This window comes from Dermacentor variabilis, chromosome 4 (genome assembly GCF_050947875.1).
Source record: "Dermacentor variabilis isolate Ectoservices chromosome 4, ASM5094787v1, whole genome shotgun sequence".
In the NCBI taxonomy this organism is placed as follows: domain Eukaryota; kingdom Metazoa; phylum Arthropoda; class Arachnida; order Ixodida; family Ixodidae; genus Dermacentor; species Dermacentor variabilis.
This window is the reverse complement of record NC_134571.1, coordinates 188447381-188466294: the sequence shown is the minus strand read 5'-3', so window position 1 is coordinate 188466294 and position 18914 is coordinate 188447381. Positions and strand designations below refer to the sequence as shown.

Here is an 18914-nt window from a genome sequence, read left to right as displayed (position 1 = left end):
GAGGAGCAGGGTCAAGTGGAGAGGGTTTCGGTGGGGCCGTGCCAGAGCACTGAAAATCGATAATCGCATGAAGAGGGTGGCGACGGCGTGTGCGATTGGTCCGCTTTCCCTTACATAGCTTGCGGTGGCTGGTCGAAAATCCCAGCGGCATGCAACGGGAGGTTAAGAATGCTGTTAAAACAGATCCTCAGCAAAAATAATTGGCAGAACGAGGTCGTAAACATTCCGAAAGTGTTTGAAAATGTTACATGGCCACGGAAAAAGTTTTATTCCAAGCAAATAAACCCATGCTCTCCGGCAGGTGCGAGTAGCCAGTGACTGAGCCATCGGCGGCGGCCATCATTGATTCCTTTCGGAACGGGGCAGGGCACCACAATGCGCAAAAAAATTCAGTTTTGTTCCGCCTATTACCGCATCTTTAACGCGTACACATCGCTCTGACGCCGTGAGATTTCGCGTTTTTATGACGTCGCGCGACAGGCAGGTGAAGTGCGTGCAGCCCTACAACGTTTGACCAATAGTCGACGGCTAATGGCGAAAAGGCGTCGAATCATAAATAATTATTTTTCTTTTGTTCGGTCCAATCATGCATAATCAGTGTGTACACGGCATATGAAATGAGGAGCTATCGCGGTCTCTGTGAGGTCACGTCACAGAGAGCGAACGTGGAGTGGTCCAAAATTGGTTTTGACCATTCGCGGAGGGCTGATTGCAGAATTGGAATAGACACGTTTGGAATAGCTTCTCGTTATACTGCCCCAGGACCTCTAGTGTCTGAATCAATGTTGAGTATATAAATACATCTAATAATTATTTACGATTAGTGACGCTGGGGGCCTGTGGGGGGGGGACGAGAGTTCGTAAATGCACAGCCGAAGGCAGTATACGAGTGTGTTTCAATATTGCGCGTCTAGTACATATTACAATGCAGGTGCCTCATGTGAAGTAGAACGTGCGACGCTGTATTCAGCAGTACAATTTATTAGCACCTGAATAAACCACCTTTAAAAAAAGAGGTACCAGTCAAGCTATCTTGCACATGCAGTATTAAAGTGCATAGTACATTTATACTGGAAGAATGAAGATATCAATCAATAAATACTAGGATGTATAAGAAGACATCCTAAAACATTCATAAACATTTACAGGAATGGTTTCCATGTATTCATATTGGTGCGCTACTGTCCGTAATAAGTTATCGTACTTTCAAGCACCCATGTGTACTTCAAAAAACAGCTGATGAGATACTACCCTTAACGTAACCTAAGCCTCGCCTTCACGGCGTTATCGTTTCACAACTCTTGGGTACGACCAGCTATGCTGATCTATTTTTATAGCTTCTTCGCTTTACGTTGCTCCTGTCGCATACTACTTAGCAGATTTCTTAGTCTGACCATTTTAAGGCATATTTCGGATCCTCGGCCACCAGATACTTTTATCTGAATCTCCAAGGCTAACGTGCTTTCATGACTCGAGTATACGGTAAAGTAGCAACGCTTCTGAAGCAAGCGCTTCACAGTGATATCTACAACTGCTTTCTACTGGCGCTCTATGGCCACGGCCCTTGTGCCGATAAACTCCAAGAATCATCACTGCTTTCCAGTTTAGTCAAAAGCAGGAACGGGAGTAGACTTAAAACGTAGAAGAAGTTTACGTTTTACCCGAAAGGCGAAGCATGGATTGCGATAGAAAATTAGTAGACAGCTATACGAAGTAAGGATAGTAGTGTTATCGGCCATGTAAACTTTGAAACAGTCGCGTACTGACTGAATTAACAAGCAAGGTGTCAGCGCCCGCAAGGAAACATGCACGCATCACATTCGGCAAGTCGAAGATGCCGCTTGCTGGCCTCAAGCATTTCGCGCTATCATACATTACTTACATGTATGGATATTACGAACATATTTTTACAGATGGTTCTGTGACACAGACCTCTTCCGCGGCGGCCTACACTGTGCCAGGAATGGGGTCGCCCAAGGGTTCAAGATAGGACACAGGACGTCCTCTACAGCAGCTGAGTTGACCGGAGTTCGAGAAGCAGTTCGCTGCATACTGCAACAAAGTCTCGAGAAGTGGACAGTGTTCTACGACTCAAAACCAGCACTGCAACTCATCAGCAATTATATGAGTGACAGAACCGCATATAGTCCCCTGGTTTATGACATCATGTATCTGCTTGCTGAGGCGTCTCATTCCGGACATACCATCGTGCTGCAGTGGATTCCTGGCCATTGTGGAATAGCTGGAAACGAACAGGCTGACGCAGAAGCAAAACAGGCACACACTGACGGAACTATTATACAAATTCATTTTTCCCGGTATGAGATTAACGCCTTGCTCCATACCTCCCTTAAAACTTCTACGGCGCAACATTGGGACAACCCCGAACATCGACAAGAGCGCCTCCATAGACTTGACGCTGGATTACAATTCCGGCATCCACTTCGGTTGCGGAGAAGCCAGGAAACGCTCATTCATCGATTACGGCTGGGTGTGGCATACACCAATCGATACCTTCATAAGACTGGACAAACACGGGACCCTGAATGTAGCGTCTGTCACACTCTCGAGACAATAGCTCACGTACTTTGCGTGTGCCCTCAATATGCGGCCGAACGCAGAAAACTCAAATCTACAGTTGACAGCTTGGACTCCCGCCCCTTTTCAGAAGAAAAGGTTTTGGGCGCGTGGAGGAGTGTTGACTGTGCCCAACGTGTCATAAAAGCACTTTTGAACTTTTTAAGTGAGACTGGTTTAGACGATCGCCTCTAGAAGCTGTGAGACGTGTAGTCAGCGCGAAATGTGTTTGCGCAAAAACTTTTTGTGGCAAGATTACTTTTTGTATGGACAAGATTACTCTTAGTGTATTGCGTCTCCAGTGCGCATCCGCATATTGGCCAACGTGTATATAGTATCTCATTGTACCATATCATAATCATCCGCCACCTACCTTTCCCTGTATTTCCCACTTCCCCATTCCCCAGTGAGGAGTAGCAGGCTAGAGACACGCTCTCCAGGCCGACCTCTCCTCCTTTCTCTCCATTAAAATCTACTCCTCACATTCGATGATAGTGGACACTCGCAGTCTACGCCGGTGTGACTCAGCGTAGCAGCGAGTGACGTGATTTTCGTGCTGTCTGTCGCTTGAACGAAAACTGGGCCGCGAAGGCACAGCACGCACAAAGGTGTGAGCCGTCTGCAGACCCCTTTCAAGATAGGACACGCGCCACCGCGCGGCCGCGCAAGTACGCAGTTGCTGGCCGAGTAGAAGCCGGCCCTCCTCAATCCCGCGCAGCCTCCCCGCTTTCCTACCTGTCACAGGCCCGATTGAGCTGCGATCGTTCGGCCCCTCCCTCAAAATCCCGACGGCGTTTCGCGCAACAGAAGACGGCGCGTTTGCTCCGCTTCCCTCCCTAGCGCGCGACATATTAGAGAGTTTTAGCCCAGCGGGTTTACGGCCAGCGGAGCGGAGTGGATGAGCGGAGACGCGACTGCGCATGCGCACAACGCTGATGCGGCCAGCGGTTTTACGGAGCAGCGTTTACACGCGCTGGAAAGCACTCCCCAGCGGAGGGTATACGCAGCGCACGAGCGTGCGTCAGCGCGCGCGGACGTGTATGTGAAATGCAAGATGGCGGCCGCGAACATGAACACCGGTAGTTCTGCATCAACGACGACGACTGCGGCGCTGACCCGTCTGGGAGCAAAAAAGGCCCGAAGGTGTTATACGGCCCAGCAAGACCTCACTCTGCTGCGTGAAGTCGCTGCGACAGGCGCACCCCCCCCCCCCCCCTTATTTGGCGATGATCTTAAATAGATTTCATTTATCGCGACGGTCAAGCAAGCAGTGGGACGCGAGCTCGCGCTGCGCGGCGTGACAGATCGTGTGGATCTCCGAATAGGGCACTGGCGACAACAGGACGCCAAGCACCTTAAAACGTGAGTATTTTGCTTTCTGATACAGCCAAAATGCTGTGCGTGCTTCTGCACTTGTTAACGTGACGTGCACGATTTTTACCTTTATTAAGGTCTGGCACGGAGGAGCAATATGCTGAGAAAGGACAGATCCTGCAAGATCTCTCCGACTATGCCCGGGCGATTAACTACGAACAGCGCATAATTCCACGAAGTGGAGGAACTGTCGTGACAGTCGTGACAGTCGTGACAGGAGTGGCGGGTCCTGCAGTATCGGCATCGTGCACAGCAGGAAGCCGCGGCGATTTTTGTGAAAATGGACCGTGAAGGGGCTTGCTCGATGGTTTCGGCTTGATCGCGCAGTCGCAGTACCTAACATATTTGGTAATACAACGTCGTCACTATTACATCGCAAACACCACTTTCAACAAATAATGCACTGAGAACATGTAACATATCTTTATTCAACATCTCTTGCATTATAAAAACAAGCGTAATTCAAATTCATTTCGCAGACTCTCCTTTTCTGACCACTAGGTGCGGCAGCAAAGCGCTCCGCTCGAGCGGGTGAGTGATCCGCCAGGCTAAAACTCTTTTCGCGCGCCGCTCCGCTGGCGCCACGGTGGAAACCGCGAGCGGAGCGAAACGTAAACCCGCTGAGCCAAAAGTCTCTACTAAGCCGCAATTGTCCGCTCCCCTGACATGCGTTCACTAGCACATACAGCATGCGGCGCGCGGTGACGGGGTTATTGTGCTTGGACTTAATACGGAACATCACGGCGACGACGCTGGTGACGGAAAAAAGGTGAGAGTTTCCATATAATTGATCTCGCAGTAAAATGTACGTTTAAACATTACCGAGAGTTGCGGGCATTAGCTGGGATATTCTGGCGCTTCACAAGGATGCGGCAAAGCGTGTACCCTTCTAATCACAATTCCCGTGGCGAAACAAGGCGTGATGTCCCTAGAATACTCTAATAACTGTCCTTGCTTAGACTTGTAGCAGATGCAGATGAAATATTCTAGCGCCTTGCAGAAACTGATGCCTACATTTATCTAGGGATTGGTTAGTTCATATAGAAAAGAAGAAAGCATAAAATTAGGTACACTCCTTAACATGGTCACCACGAGAGATTGTTCCCTTCCCTTACCTTGAGCTTTGGTGAAGATGCCACCTTCAGTACTTTTTCAGCAAAAGCGTCTTCCGTGAGAATATGAGTGCTGTCGCTGTCTGTCAGTTGGTAGTGCAGTTCCCCTTGACGCGAATAAGAAACAGAAATTATAATTCTTTGTGAAATGCAGTGCCACTTGAACACAGAAGAACAGATTAAACACAATGTATTTCTCAATGAACATAAACCACCTTGCCCATCTTTCACGCTTGTTACAGTAAGCCGTAATCTTCTTGGTCTTTGCTGTTCTGAATGATTTCAAGTTTGACCTTCTTGCTCATAGCTATACATTAGTGTCTTGCTGATGTAGCTGGAGATGCAAGCCAGGTGCCTCAGCCAGGTCCTGTGACAACACATTTCGGGGCTAAACTTTAAGGCTTCCTGCGTGTACGTGGCCGAGGCATCCCGGACGGAGAGCACAAAAAATCAGGAGCTATTCCAATATTTCAAGGTGGATGACTACCGAAGCTATGTAGGACACGACAAAGAGGTGAAACAAAATTTTGAAGAAAGGTACGAACACATTTATTGTCATGATCGGTGGTGACGTTGACGAGAGGTACGGACACATATATTTTTATGCATCCACCTTCATTCGTATTACGCGTTGGTTATGTACATTCGTGTTCTCATTTTGCGATATACTGAGGCAGAGAATTCGAGGCCGAAATCCCTGCATCGACTGCCAGTAAGCCAAAAAGAATGTGGGAAACTGTGGCATGGGGCGCCAACGAGCCATCTGCGGTACAACACGACGATGACCTCGCAAGCAGTGGCGCGAGCCATTGCTGCTGATGAGAATTTTTGCTGACACAGATTTGTTGACGGACACGGAAAATGCACGGAAGCTTAGCCACACGCAGCTTCACTATAATACAAATGGTGATACGCCCGACATTGTAATGTCCACCAAACCCTTGAGGGTAACCAATTCCAAGACGCCATTGCCTTTACGGGCCCTGCAGGGCGAGTACAGTCCAATTATACTGCGCTAAAGCCTCCAATGTATTTGCGGTTCAACGTATGACCAGTCGGTTGGCCAAGGTTGCTCTTTGATGGCCGCATCACAGTGCGTTGGCCAAATGTGTACTTGCTGTGCCCTGGAAACGCTGGCATCAGTGAACTGTTGTGCGGTACATAACTAACCGTCAGCAAATATTTCCCTTTGTGCTGCTTTCACACAAACGTGAGAATTATACGAAGATTCCAAGTGGTAGCTGTGATTCACACACGTCTTTTTCTCGAGGATGCCACCGTAACTTGAGCTGTTGTTGGGAGGGCGTGGTGTTACAGCAAACAACCAGCACCAGTGTTCGTTTCAAGCGACTAGACCGACGCCGACTGCTTAAAACTATCGCATGAACAATAAAGATTTTCGCACGCACGCTAATAATTTCTGCCAGTGGCGAGCTTGGACGTGTGTGGTGGCCGCGTGCGTAGGTGTGTGCGTTTGTGTTCCAGCACAAAATCTTCCTTCACTCTTTCCTTGTACCCGACACCACGTGCGTGCGAGTGAGAGAGTTTCGAGCTGGCCTGCCATTGCATGACGGACAGTGCGTCATGCAATGCAGGGAAGCTCCAAGACCAGTGCGCCTCGCCGGCAGTACTGATTTCGTGTTTGCTTTCGCCGTTCGTTCAGAGGCAGCTCCTTGAGCTGACTGTGTTATTTTTTAATGCGAAGCGCTCTTTGCGAATTTCAGGCACTTAAAATCTGTCCGTCCGTCCGTCCGCACATCCGCCCGTCCGTCCATTCGTTCATCCATCTATCCATCCATCCACCCATCCATCCATCCATCCATCCGTCCATCCATCCATCCATCAATCCATCCATCCATCCATCCATCCATCCATCCATCCATCCATCCATCCATCCATCCATCCATCCATCCATCCATCCATCCATCCATCCACATCCATCCATCCATCCTCCTACGCAGGCGGGTCTGGTGGCGGCTACCAACTAAATTTCCTAGGTGTTGTTCATGTTCGCGTTGCCGGGGGGTCGAGTCATTGTCTTCATTTGAGCTCCGTCCCCCGACCATTGCCTGTGATTGTCGCGTGCTACCTGCGCCGACCAAAATCTGAGTCTGTCGCCTGTGGAACACAGAATAGTGGTTGCCTCCGCACGACCCGCGACTGAAAGGCAAGTTTCCCACTCCGTGCGCGCCAACTGCCTCCTGATGCTAACAAAGGAAGTCCACAGATTCGCTGAGAAATATGTCCACTCAGATATTTTATTGCTCAGAGGTTTACTTGATCAGTTAGAGGAAGGCAGTGATCGCAAACACTGAGCAGCTAGGCAAGCCGATATCTTTTCGGACCCTCAGGATGTTCGCATTACATAATGAGCACCTGCTGGAAGTCATCGAGAGACTCAAAGAGCCGGATGAGGCGCCTCACCGCAGGGTCGATGGAATATGCAGCTAACTGGTAAACTCATCGTTTAAGTTTGATTCCCGCAGTACATGGGATCTGCGTAATTTTTTTCTACGTCGCATTGTTACTGCCCTAATCCTTCCCGCTGATCAACTTGGTCACCTCCAGGCCTCTGCACCAACGTTACCAAGGAACTCAGAAGCGCCACGAAAGAGAAAAAAGTTGATCTAATTTTGTTGATGTAAAATCGCGAATTTCGTATCCTTTGAAATGAACAGTGTTTGTTCACAAGAACTTACCGGGCGGCTACCTACCAAGCATGAGTAAATATACATGATTGTCTTTCATGTCGGCAGGAAGTGGCAACTACTTTCTGGCTTTCTAGGTGCGTCCAGAAGCGTGTGAAAACATGCTCGTCAACAGGACACAATATTTAAAGAACTCAGACAACGTTTGTTTCAGAATTTGCCTTCTCATCGGGAAATGAGATGTGCAGGATCGAATAATCAACGTTCTTGGTGATTGCACCTACGAAGTTTATATATTCTGCATCCTTGTCTGAGATGAAATACAATCTTCCGAGCTGTGGTGCTTACTCATAAGGAGGCAAGGGTCTCTATACCACCTAAACCATGCGTAAATTATGTAGAGAGCCCTAATTGTAGTGTAGTGTAGTGCAACAGTAATTATGTGGACTATAGCTGCGACAAGATCTGCCAAAATAATTGGAACAGTAGGATGTTTCTAAATTTTTATACTTGCTTCGTACATTTTACTGTGCTTTTTTTAACATGTTGAAAGTGTTAATTATGCTGGGGTCAACAGAACTGGAAACCTCAGTCACAGACGGGCAACTCACGTGCGGTGAGGGATGTTTTCGCAAGCATGACACTTGCACCGGCGAAGACGCATCCCCACATGGCCGCAAAGTTATCCACACTGTTTCCGAGGTGCACGCAGACTCTGTCTCCAGGCTGTATACCATGTCTCTGGAAGCCCGCCGCATAGCGTTGCATTAGGAAGAAGAGCTCGCTTCGGGTCACGGCGACGGAACCGTCCGCCTGCATTTCAGATTCATTTTTGGAGTACCGCCCCCCTTTCGCCAGTATGCAACATCTCAGAAAGAGTATCTACTGGCGCACTTATTTACGACTACGTTTCACGAGAAATATCCACCTGATTCTACGAGAAAGCTCAAAACAGTATGCTTACGTTACGGTTACACCGATAAATGAAAATGCGGTTCTAAATTATCGACATAGTAAAGAGTAACAACCAAATGGCGGATATTCTGTAATTCATGGAGCTATTAGTCTCCATTCCAACTATGAGCAAAGCCGTTTCTCTTTCAATGTTTTGAGCACTGTGGCATTGACGTCTGGCAGCGAAAGCGCCGACCTGGCATCTTCTAGAATGTTGGCGAATAGTACAACTTGTAGGAGAAAGCGTGGACGACGTTAGTGGAAGGAAAGCGAGGCGAGACTGGGCGAGGCTTTCTCATATGTGTTGCATTGCCCGACTCTGAGCGAGAGAGGACCCCACTGCGCCACAAGCGCGTTTTCTCGAAGAACAAGTGCGCCGATGCGCAAGGCAGAGGAGAACAAGGTCACCCACACCTTTATTCGCAACCAAGCTAACTGGCTCAGCGACTGGAGAGGGTTGGATGAAGTGTGTTAAAAGGCGCGTTGGTTCTGCTCCAAACAGAAGGCTGAGGGGAAAGTTGCCAGTGGGAACTTGGCGGGATGAGCTATACGTTAGGTTCACGTAGAGCAGGCCAGTATTCCTACTGTGATGGTGGACATTAGGAACGTGAACAACATACCCAGTTGAATAAGACAACAGAGGTTGCCTTCAGTACTACAGAAATCTGCGTTGTACCACAGGATCTTTCTGTAGTAACTACAGATTCCTCATGGAGCGACACACTTTTCTGTTGTACAACAGACATTTCTTGTTGTGACTACAGAAGTACACTCGGTCGTATGTCTGTTGTTACAACAGAAAGCTGAAGCTCTAAACAGATTTTTGTAGTACTGCAGAAAAATTGGTCATCAGAACAGGCACCCTGTTGTCCCAACATAAATGTTCCTGAAGTAACCCGACAAACTTTTGTAGTGCTACAGAGAGCTGTTGAAATACTACAGAAACATATTGTGGCAACAGACGCCAACTGTCACAACAGAAGTCTTCCTGAAGTACTGCGACCAACTTCTGTTCTACTACAGAAAAATGTTGTTGTACGACAGAAACCTATCGTTGCAACAGGCCCCCAATTGTCATAACAGAAGTCTTCCTCAAGTAATGCGACAAACTTCTGTTGTACGACAGAAACCTATCCTCGCAACATGTGTCCTATGATGACAACAGAAGTGCACTGAAATTATGCGATGCGACAAGCTTCGGTAGTGCCCAGTTGAAAAAGAAAACAGGAATTCCTGTCCCAACTACAGAAATTTCTGCTGTACTAAAGAAGTTCCTGACGTTTTTGTAGTTGCGACAGGCATTTCTGACGTTACGACAGAAATTCTGGTGTCGCAACAGAAGCATTCTGTCGCGAAGACCGGGAATTCTGAAGTGGCAACAGAAACTTTCTGTCGCGAGGACAAGAGTTCTGAAGTCGGAACAACAGCTTTCTATCGTGACAGCGACTGTGACGTTACAACAGCAATTCTGAAGTCGCAACAGAAACATTCGGTTCTGACGGCCAAGAGTTCTGAAGTCGCAACAGAAGCGCTTTTCGTCGCGGCCCTTTAAAATTGTATGTCAGTTTCGCATTGGTGGTGTACACTGTACTTTTCTCTTGCGCGGTATTTAATCGTGCTTCTCTGAAGCCGACAATGCTGATAGCACAGACACCGGAATTAAAGTCGACCTGACCAATTGTTATAATTGTGCCGTCACGACGCGGAACCACCAACGTTCTACCGGCCTCCTCAACATCTGCCGCTGATCAAAACCATACCATCTGCTGGAATGGATGCGTATCCGTTTTGTTTTATTTGGTAAGATGTGGCACACAGGCCTGTGCACTTACATGTGCGGTTACACTGACACATTAGTTGAATTCTCAGAAATATTGCACAAGCTTATGCGAAGGAGAAAAGAAGTTTTGGGTTGTTCCAGAAAGTTGCGTGAAAAGCTGTCTCGCTCGGGTCTCATTAATCTGGTACAGTGCTGCCGTGAGAAGCCAGTAAGCTGTCAGAATGAAGACTCATCCACGAGTGTTTATGCAGCTATTTTGCATTGAAAACGCGAATTATATGCGCGCTCAAATGTGTAAAGAGCGAGAGACAACTGTCGAATTGAGCAGTAACAACCCTAACAGTGTCCCCGGTCACCGTTGTCTATTTCTGAATTTCTTATTCAATATGGATATCGTACAGCAAAATCAATGTTCTAGCACTCCACGATGTACCTGTCGATGGTAACAACACTTTTGCTCTGCTAGAGATGCGGCAGTAGATGCGGTGGAGTGAAATATAATAATATTTGGGGTTTTACGTGCCAAAACCATTTTCTGATTATGAGGCACGCCGTAGTGGAGGACTCCGGAAATTTTGACCACCTGGGGTTCTTTAACGTGCGCCTAAATCTAAGCACACGGGTGTTTTCGCATTTCGCCCCCATCGAAATGCGGCCGCCGTGGCCGGGATTCGATCCCGCGACCTCGTGCTCAGCAGCCCAACACCATAGCCACTGAGCAACCACGGCGGGTGGAGTGAAAGCGCATCTTGGCTTTTAAAATTCAGACGTAAACAGCAATGCGGCGGCGATTTTTACTGTTGACATAGCCAAAATGTACTCTGACAGACATGTTCGGCGTGGATGGTCGGTGATCATCAAACGTGGCATCAGGGGCCGGTCCATTCAGACCAACATTCATGTTGCGAGATCGGTGCTAGGGCGTGTAGCTGAGGGGATTGGACAGGTGGCAATCGTATACCTAGACCTGGCTAAGGCGTTCGACAGGGTGAATCACTCATTCCTGTTTACTTTACTAGAGCATATAAATATTGGATCACGGCTCCTTAGAGGTGTCCGGATATGTTACGCTAATGGCTCCACGAGGCTCATAGTGAATGGCTAGTGAATAGTGAATAGTGAATGGTGAATCCGATTAGGCTTGTATCATCAGTACAAGGATGCCCTTTGTAACCGCTTCTGTTCTGCTTGTATTTAGAGCCACTTTGTATGAGCATTCTGAAGGCACAAAATTTCCATGGGTTTAAATTACTGACTAATGAGGCTTGGGTTCTTGCGTACGAAGACGACGTGGCCTTTTTTTTTGTACCGATAAGAAAGTGTAAAGACTGCAGGAGAATTTGGTGCGGCTTCTGGTGCAAGCGTTAACATTGAAGAAAGTTCAGGTTTTTTTTTGGATTATGGGTTACAATGCCATCACATTACGCAGGCATTCAATGGAAAGAAGATCGGCGTTACTTAGGTGTGCCTCTCTCACAGTATAGAAATAGCAACGCTCATTGGTCGGGAGAAGTTCGCAAAATTCAACGTAAAGTGAATTCATGGCGAGGGGGGAATTTGTCATTGTTTATTCGTGCTGATGTGTGCAATGTGTTCTTAGCTTCCCGTCTTATGTATGTGCTGCAAGTACTGCACTGCTCACGACTTCGCCTTCGGGCGCTGCATCGCATATTTGCAACATTTATATGGAGTTCGAGTTGTGAATGGATGCGGCGCGACAATCTGTTCCTCCCCCTTGAACGTGGTGGTCTAGGATTTGTCCACCTCTTCGTCAGGCAAATTGTTTGTCTCTTGTTTTTCTTTCGAGACAGGGACCATCCGTTCTTGTGTGAAATGTTGCAACTCTGTTTAGTTCATTATGTTCCTAATATACTAGTGTCATCAAATGCCAAAGATGTCCCACAGGCTCCTTGGGGCTTTCTCAAGGAGGTTGTTGACACATTTCTTTTCTTGAAAGTTAGATTCAGCCTGGGGAGTAGGTGTTCACTGCGAGTCGAAAAGCAATTTATGCGGCACTGGGGGACTCTATTTTCCCAGATCCTTTGTATCGTGCACCGTATTTAAGCCGACCTTATCAGGATGTACTTAAGCGTGCCCGAAAAATGTGTGTACCTCATGGAATGAAAACATTTTCCCTAAATTACATTCGGAAACGCTCCCTGTTAAAACTTGGTTGAATTCGAGGTGTTGCTTTGTGCCGTGCTCAACAAACTGTCAACTCTGTCCAGGAGCTGAAATCATAGATCACTGTTTCATAGACTGTAGGGACGCTGTATTTTTTTGGGACATTCTCCAACGGATGCTTAAACAAGACATTGACATGACTCCATATTCAATTAGGTTTCTACTGTTTAATGTTACGGGTGGTCCTCCTTTTGACATGTTCATAGTACTTGGCTTATATAGTCTATGGAGAAGTAGCCTGTGTGAGCGCCATGCCGAAAGCCCGCGATCCACCAAATCCTACTTTAGGGAAAGTGCTGCTTATCTGAGAAGTGTGTACGCTGCGCAGGAGGCTCCGCCAGACAGGTTGCACTTGTTGCATGCATGTGTGTGTTTGCCTGAGTTTTAAGGGCGTATTTGTGTCCCCTTTGTAATACACCTTAAGTTTTGTTTTCCATGTAATGAAGAAAGAAAAATTCGGCGTGATGCGGTGGTAAGATGCTAAGCTGGGGATCCTCAGGTCCCAAGTTTGAATCCCGGTGGGAAGTTCTTATTTTTCTTTATTTGTGCTAATAAATTTACATATCCTTAAAGTGGTCTCTGTCAATTTTTAATTAAATATTGATCAGGAACTACAGAACTTTCGATTACAGCACGTCACACTACAGACAACAGAACGTCCGACAACAGAACTATAGACAGCAGAACGACAGAAACAACGTTCCAAAATACGACAGACTCAAAATTTCCTGTTGTGTTTTTCAAGTGAGTATTAGCCGCTGGTAGTTACGCAACTTGAAGCGAGTATAAAAATAAGGGACACAAATGCGCATTCGCAGCACTTATACCAGAAAGTGTGTTGGTATTAGTTGGTCCCGGGCGATTGCAATAGTCGCCACTGTTGACGTGCATTTTGCCAAACCGAGACGAACACTGAGAGCCCAACTTCAGTAGCCTCTAGAGGACGAAGATTTGTCCCTGCAAGTGTTGATCAGTATGGGCAAACTGGTATCTCAGAAAGCCCACAATAAGAGCCCTGTAGTATCCCAACATTCATGGACCGACATTCTGCAAGTCGGTCCATCCAGAAACTTGAAAAGCTGGGACATTGCTGTTAGGCGCTGTTTCAAGTAGGTCACATGCACTTTTCGCTAGTACGTACCCATCATCTTGCAACAATACCGCCAGAAAGGCGGCCGAAAACATTTTGTGATAAGATTTTGGATTATTACACCCGCCTTCCTTCATTCTTCACCCCCACGACTAAGCCAGCGATTCATCCATGGTGTTTGGCTCGACCTGCAGTGCACCTCACCCCACAGGAATCAGAAAAAAATCTGAGCTGTCGTCAGCTGCTCGTAAACAGCTAACTTTCCGCCTTTTGCACGAGATGAATGCCGACTACGTGCATATTTGCACCGATGGATCAGCAAGTCCCTAGTGTTCTTCTGGAGCCATGGTTTCGCCAGCTAGAGCCACCATTATCTGTTTGAAAACGTGTCGCCCAACGACATTATGGCTGCGGCACTTGCAGCTCTTCACATTGCACTTCATCTCATCAGCCAAGAACATCCTTCAAAATGGTCAATACTCAGTGACTCGACGACAGCACTGCTGTCTTTCCTTTCAACCCTCCGACATGACTCACACAAGCAACTGGAATTCGAAAATAAAGATCTAATCAATAACTTGATTAAGAAAGGACATCAGGTGACAATTCAGTGGCTTCCAAGTCATATCAGCGTCATGTAGATGACGAGCACGCCGATAATGCTGCTCGGCTGACTCTTCAAGGCGACAAAGAGGAGTTGAAACTGTTATCAAGGACAGATGTCGCTAAAAAAACTTAGAAGGCTCAGCCGGGAATTCACATTCTCCATGTGGAGCACACGAAGTTTTGGAAGCAACCGGCTGCACCACCTACTCTCCTTTCTCTACCTTCGCATTCCACCTGGACGTGAAGCTAGCGACGCGAAGCTACGCTGCTTTTTCAAATATGGTTAAAGAGTGGTCTTTATGAAGCATTTATCATTCTGAATTGGATGTGCCGAAGACGTCTCGTCTTATGACTATGGTAGCGGGGAGGCTCTTCAGCAAAGACCTTTAACAGAGGAAATCATTTTAGAATGCCGACAACACAAGCCATCGCAATGGAGCGCCACGGGGGCACTGTTACAGTTTTTATGGACAATAGCGGCCCTATAGCATAAAACTATTTTAATGTGTTTTTAATGCAATCTCCTGACGTCAAAGTTGCGTAACCGCCGGCGCAAGCATCGGGCAGTGACCCGAAGGATTGTCTAAAGATACCAATGAAACGCTCTCCCCGTTTATAGGAACTCACTGTTGTTTGCTTTGAAAACGCATAACATTTCCTACACTGAGCGGCTCGACTTATCAAATTGGCTCATAGAAGAGAGCAGCACGTTCGAGGGGAGAGGAGTTCTATGGGGCCCAGGCAGTGCACTGAAAATCGATAACCGATTGATATGGCGTCTGCGATTGGTCCGCTTTCTCTTACTTTGCTTGCGGTGGCTGGTCGAAAATCGCGGCGGCATGCAACTGAAGGTTAAGAATGCCGCTAAAAAGGAATCTCAGCAAAGAAGAGTTGGCAGAGCGAGGTTGTAAACAAGCCGAAAGTGCTCCAGAACGCTACACCGCCACGTAAAAGGTATTATTGTACGCAAATAAACCCATGCTCTCCGGCAGAAGCGAGTAGACAGTGCCTGAGCGGTCGGTGGCAGCTATCTTTTATTCCTCTCAGAACGGGACAGCCTGTGGGTATTCAGATAAAAATTCACTTTTGTTCGGCATATTAATGCACCTTTAACGAGCACACATCCCTTTTACGAGGTGAGTTTCCACGGTTTTGTGACGTCGCGTGACAGGCAGGTGAAGTGGGTGCAGTCCAAAAACTTTCGACCAGTAACCGAAGGCTAATGGCGAAAATAAGTCGGATCAGAAATAACTATTTTTATTTTGTTCGGTTCAACCATGCATAATCAGTGTGTACACGTCATATCAGATGGAGAGATATCGCGATGTGTTATCACGCCATATCACATCGCGTGGCAGATAGGCCATGAGGGGTGGTCCAAAAAAGCTCTCGGCCAATCGCGGAGGGCTGGTTGCAGAATTGGAATAGAAAAGTTTCCAATAGCTTTATGTTATGGCGCTCCAGATCTGGACGAGCAGCTCTATACTCAACCGATGTTTGTAGTGCTATAAATGCTATGTTTCTGTGCGGTGAGAGTATACGATGACAGTTACCGACTCTGGTTGGTTATCTGTGCTCCCTTTACTGCTATCTTTCTCTACTTTCCTGTCATTTTACCTCCCCCTCCCCTCTACTCTGTTACCCTACCCTGGGTTTGTTACCCCAGGGTAGGGTAACAAACCGGATCTTCCCCTCTTGTTAAACTCCCTGCCATTACGTAGAAGTATACCAAAGCAATTTAAACTTATTGGGTATTCTTTCAGTAGTGACAATTTTGGTAGTTTTGCTGTAATAGGTTGATAATTGGAAGCGAAAATGAAGTCAAAGTTCCGTTTCTCAAATTTAGCATTGAATCCGTAGCGTCAATACGTCAGTGTAATGTCGCGGATTTCTGTGTATTCTTTTGTATTAAGGCCGTTGTGACTCAATAATTGTTCTTCAAATTTGCTAGGTTTAGTGTCCGGGTCTTTTGGTATACAGTGCAGTAAATCTTTAACAATGAAAAACGAACTCGGCCGCAGTGGACAGCTAAAATTGACGTCGTCGGAGCAAGCTGGTGCTGGATTTTCACGGCGGAGAAGCTACCCGGCTTGCACTTCTGCGTCTTTTACTGCTCACCACGATCTACTCTCGTAGTGAGAAGGCGTAATTAGCTCACGCAGCTAAATTTATTTCTCTTTTCTTTAAGGAAGGGTGTTGTACATTGATTCTCTGATTCAGGGATGGCTTGCTTTATATATTCCTAGCTCTGCACGCAGAAAGTTTGGAATGCACTTACTAACGCCAGCTTTTCTGGCTGATCCAGAAGCGCCTTTCTTGCAGCAAGGTAAAATGAACAGCATGGTGTATTGACCGTCGGAAACGGTGAGTATACGACGCCGTCTTCAATCTTTGCTCGCATTTCGTAAAGGAAGTGCCAGTGTTATATGTATACAAAATGCAGTTCTTGAACTCCAATGGCATCCGGAAGTACCGAGGGTTGCCCTGTAGAGAAATAAGCAATTGCCAGGAATGAGTCAAAAGGTTACGCCACAAAGATCAGTTATATGGCATAATAACACAGTAGTTTCCGCAAGAACAACTCATTCATTTGTATTACTGAAGATTGTGCCTAAAGGTGTGTCCGACGTGTCCCTTGAATTTTTTTTCACGACCACGTCAGAGCGATCCGGCAGGTTTTTCACGCAAAGAGGCCCTACGTATCTGGTTGGTTTCACCATGCTTCACGCTATCTAATATACTAAATTGATAAGCGGCAGGTTTTTCACGGAAACAGGCCCTACGTATCTGGTTAGTTTCACCATGTTTCACGTTATTTAAGATACGAAACTGATAAACACACTCTTTCTACACGTCAACGTTCATATTGTGGGCGTTGTGGTATAGAGAGCCTGTGTTACCTCTATCGGTGGAGAGTGGCATGTTCATTCACTGCTGTAATAACTGCACAAACGTTTAGAGTGTTCATTGGCGCAGGAAGAAAAAAAAAAGCATTTCATTCGGAACCTGTGAGCGCGATGCTATGAGAACGCTTCCTTCTTGCTAATCAACGAATGGTACAATTAAGCTCCGCTTGCAGTCCACTTGAATGAATGTTGGAAATGCGTCAGTGCATCACAATTACGCACATTGCCAAACCAAATCTGCCATCCAGAAAATAGCAGAAGTGTTAACTAATCGAAGCGGAGAAGTGCAGCCATTCTTCGAACAGTTAGCTCCGCTGAACGCTCTTCAAGTTGCCTTCAGTAGTAATCAACAAGCTAGCGCAAATGCTCCTTCTACCATTTGATTGTTCTCTCACAAACAATTATCTTGACACGTGTTAATGCGATTGCTTTAATATTTAATCATGCCGATTTGCAGGCCACCAAAATTTAGAAGTTGGTAGCGCTTGTTATGGCGTCATAGGAACGATACGTTTAGAAGCATTTCCCTCCGTCATGCTCTTATCTCTACTAAAAGTAGCGAATGCTTTATTGCGCTAACGTGGGTGGTAATGTAGTCTAGTGGCTCACTTCACTGGCAATCAGTGCCAGCGGGGCCCAGGACTAGCTTTTGTAGCAAAGAAGACGCTTAGAAGTTGGTGCAGGCGCTCAATACGTTATAGATAAAGGGTTAGAACAGAATGCAGGTGAATTGCGCGAGAATTGGCCCTCAGAAACCTCCAAATAAAGAAAAAGTATGCGGCAGAACGCTCCAGCGGCTTGCCGTCAGTGGTTACTATAACAAGTGCACCGTCGACTGTAAGTCACCCGTTGTTAGCAAGCGCTAATACCTCCAGGGGTTGCTACGCTGTTACTGCTTTCAGTACAAAGTAACAATTTCTTTTTTTTTATTTCGTTTGTTGGCTTTTTGTCTGCGTCAATTAACTTGCCATGACGGTGACAGCAACTAGTGCGTCTTTACTGCTGCCGGAAAGCCATGTCCATTGGAATGTCGGGTAACCCATTGAAGTTTATTGCGCTCTTTTTATTTGTACAAGAGAACACATGTAAAATCATTCAAATAAACGCAATCTTTCTTACTTGTGCATGAGAACACAAGTAGAAACAGAGGAATATGCGTAGTGACCCGATAGTTGTCGAATGATAGTGAGGACGTACTGCATGCTGTCGATTGCGGTGAAAAGGTACTTGGAACGCCAGTGAAGGTGTCGCCGAACAGAAAAAAACAATAAGCGAGAGAAGTGAGACTTTGCGTCGAACCCGAGTCCCTAGCATCACATGCAAAGTTTCTGTCGCAACACCAATAATTTTTCCTTGCACGATATTTGTTGCAGCGTTTTTTATTACTGTATGTGAGCCAACACACCGGATAATGATGGCCTGAAAAGGATCTATAAATCACAGTCTCTACACCTTGCAACAACAAAAAAAAACAAAAAACGAGTATTTAAGAAGAGAAGAATGCCACTTGGGTGGCGTTCTTTTCCTACCTGCGTAGCTCCTTTTGTACTCGTGGTTGCAACGTTATACATTACCTGTAAAGTGACCGGGTTCCTATCAGGTGATTTGGGTATCAGGTAAATTATTAGGCACTTTACGTATATTCTGCTGAAGCATTTTGCATGTAATGTATTTAAATCCTAG

The 18914-nt window shown here is 46.6% G+C and overlaps 1 protein-coding gene across 2 annotated transcripts in view; it reads right to left on the bottom strand.

Moving 5' to 3' along the window:
* LOC142580017 (uncharacterized) overlaps positions 1-18914 on the bottom strand; it is a 111933-nt gene that overhangs the window by 53467 nt on the left and 39552 nt on the right. For both annotated transcript variants that reach the window (XM_075690738.1, XM_075690739.1), the window contains exons 2-4: positions 16604-16809; positions 8323-8524; positions 5067-5170 (exon numbers count right to left, since the gene is read on the bottom strand). In XM_075690738.1, the coding sequence (XP_075546853.1) occupies positions 5067-5170; positions 8323-8524; positions 16604-16726 (429 nt within the window). In that variant the 5' untranslated portion in view covers positions 16727-16809. The remainder of the gene's footprint in view (positions 1-5066; positions 5171-8322; positions 8525-16603; positions 16810-18914) is intronic.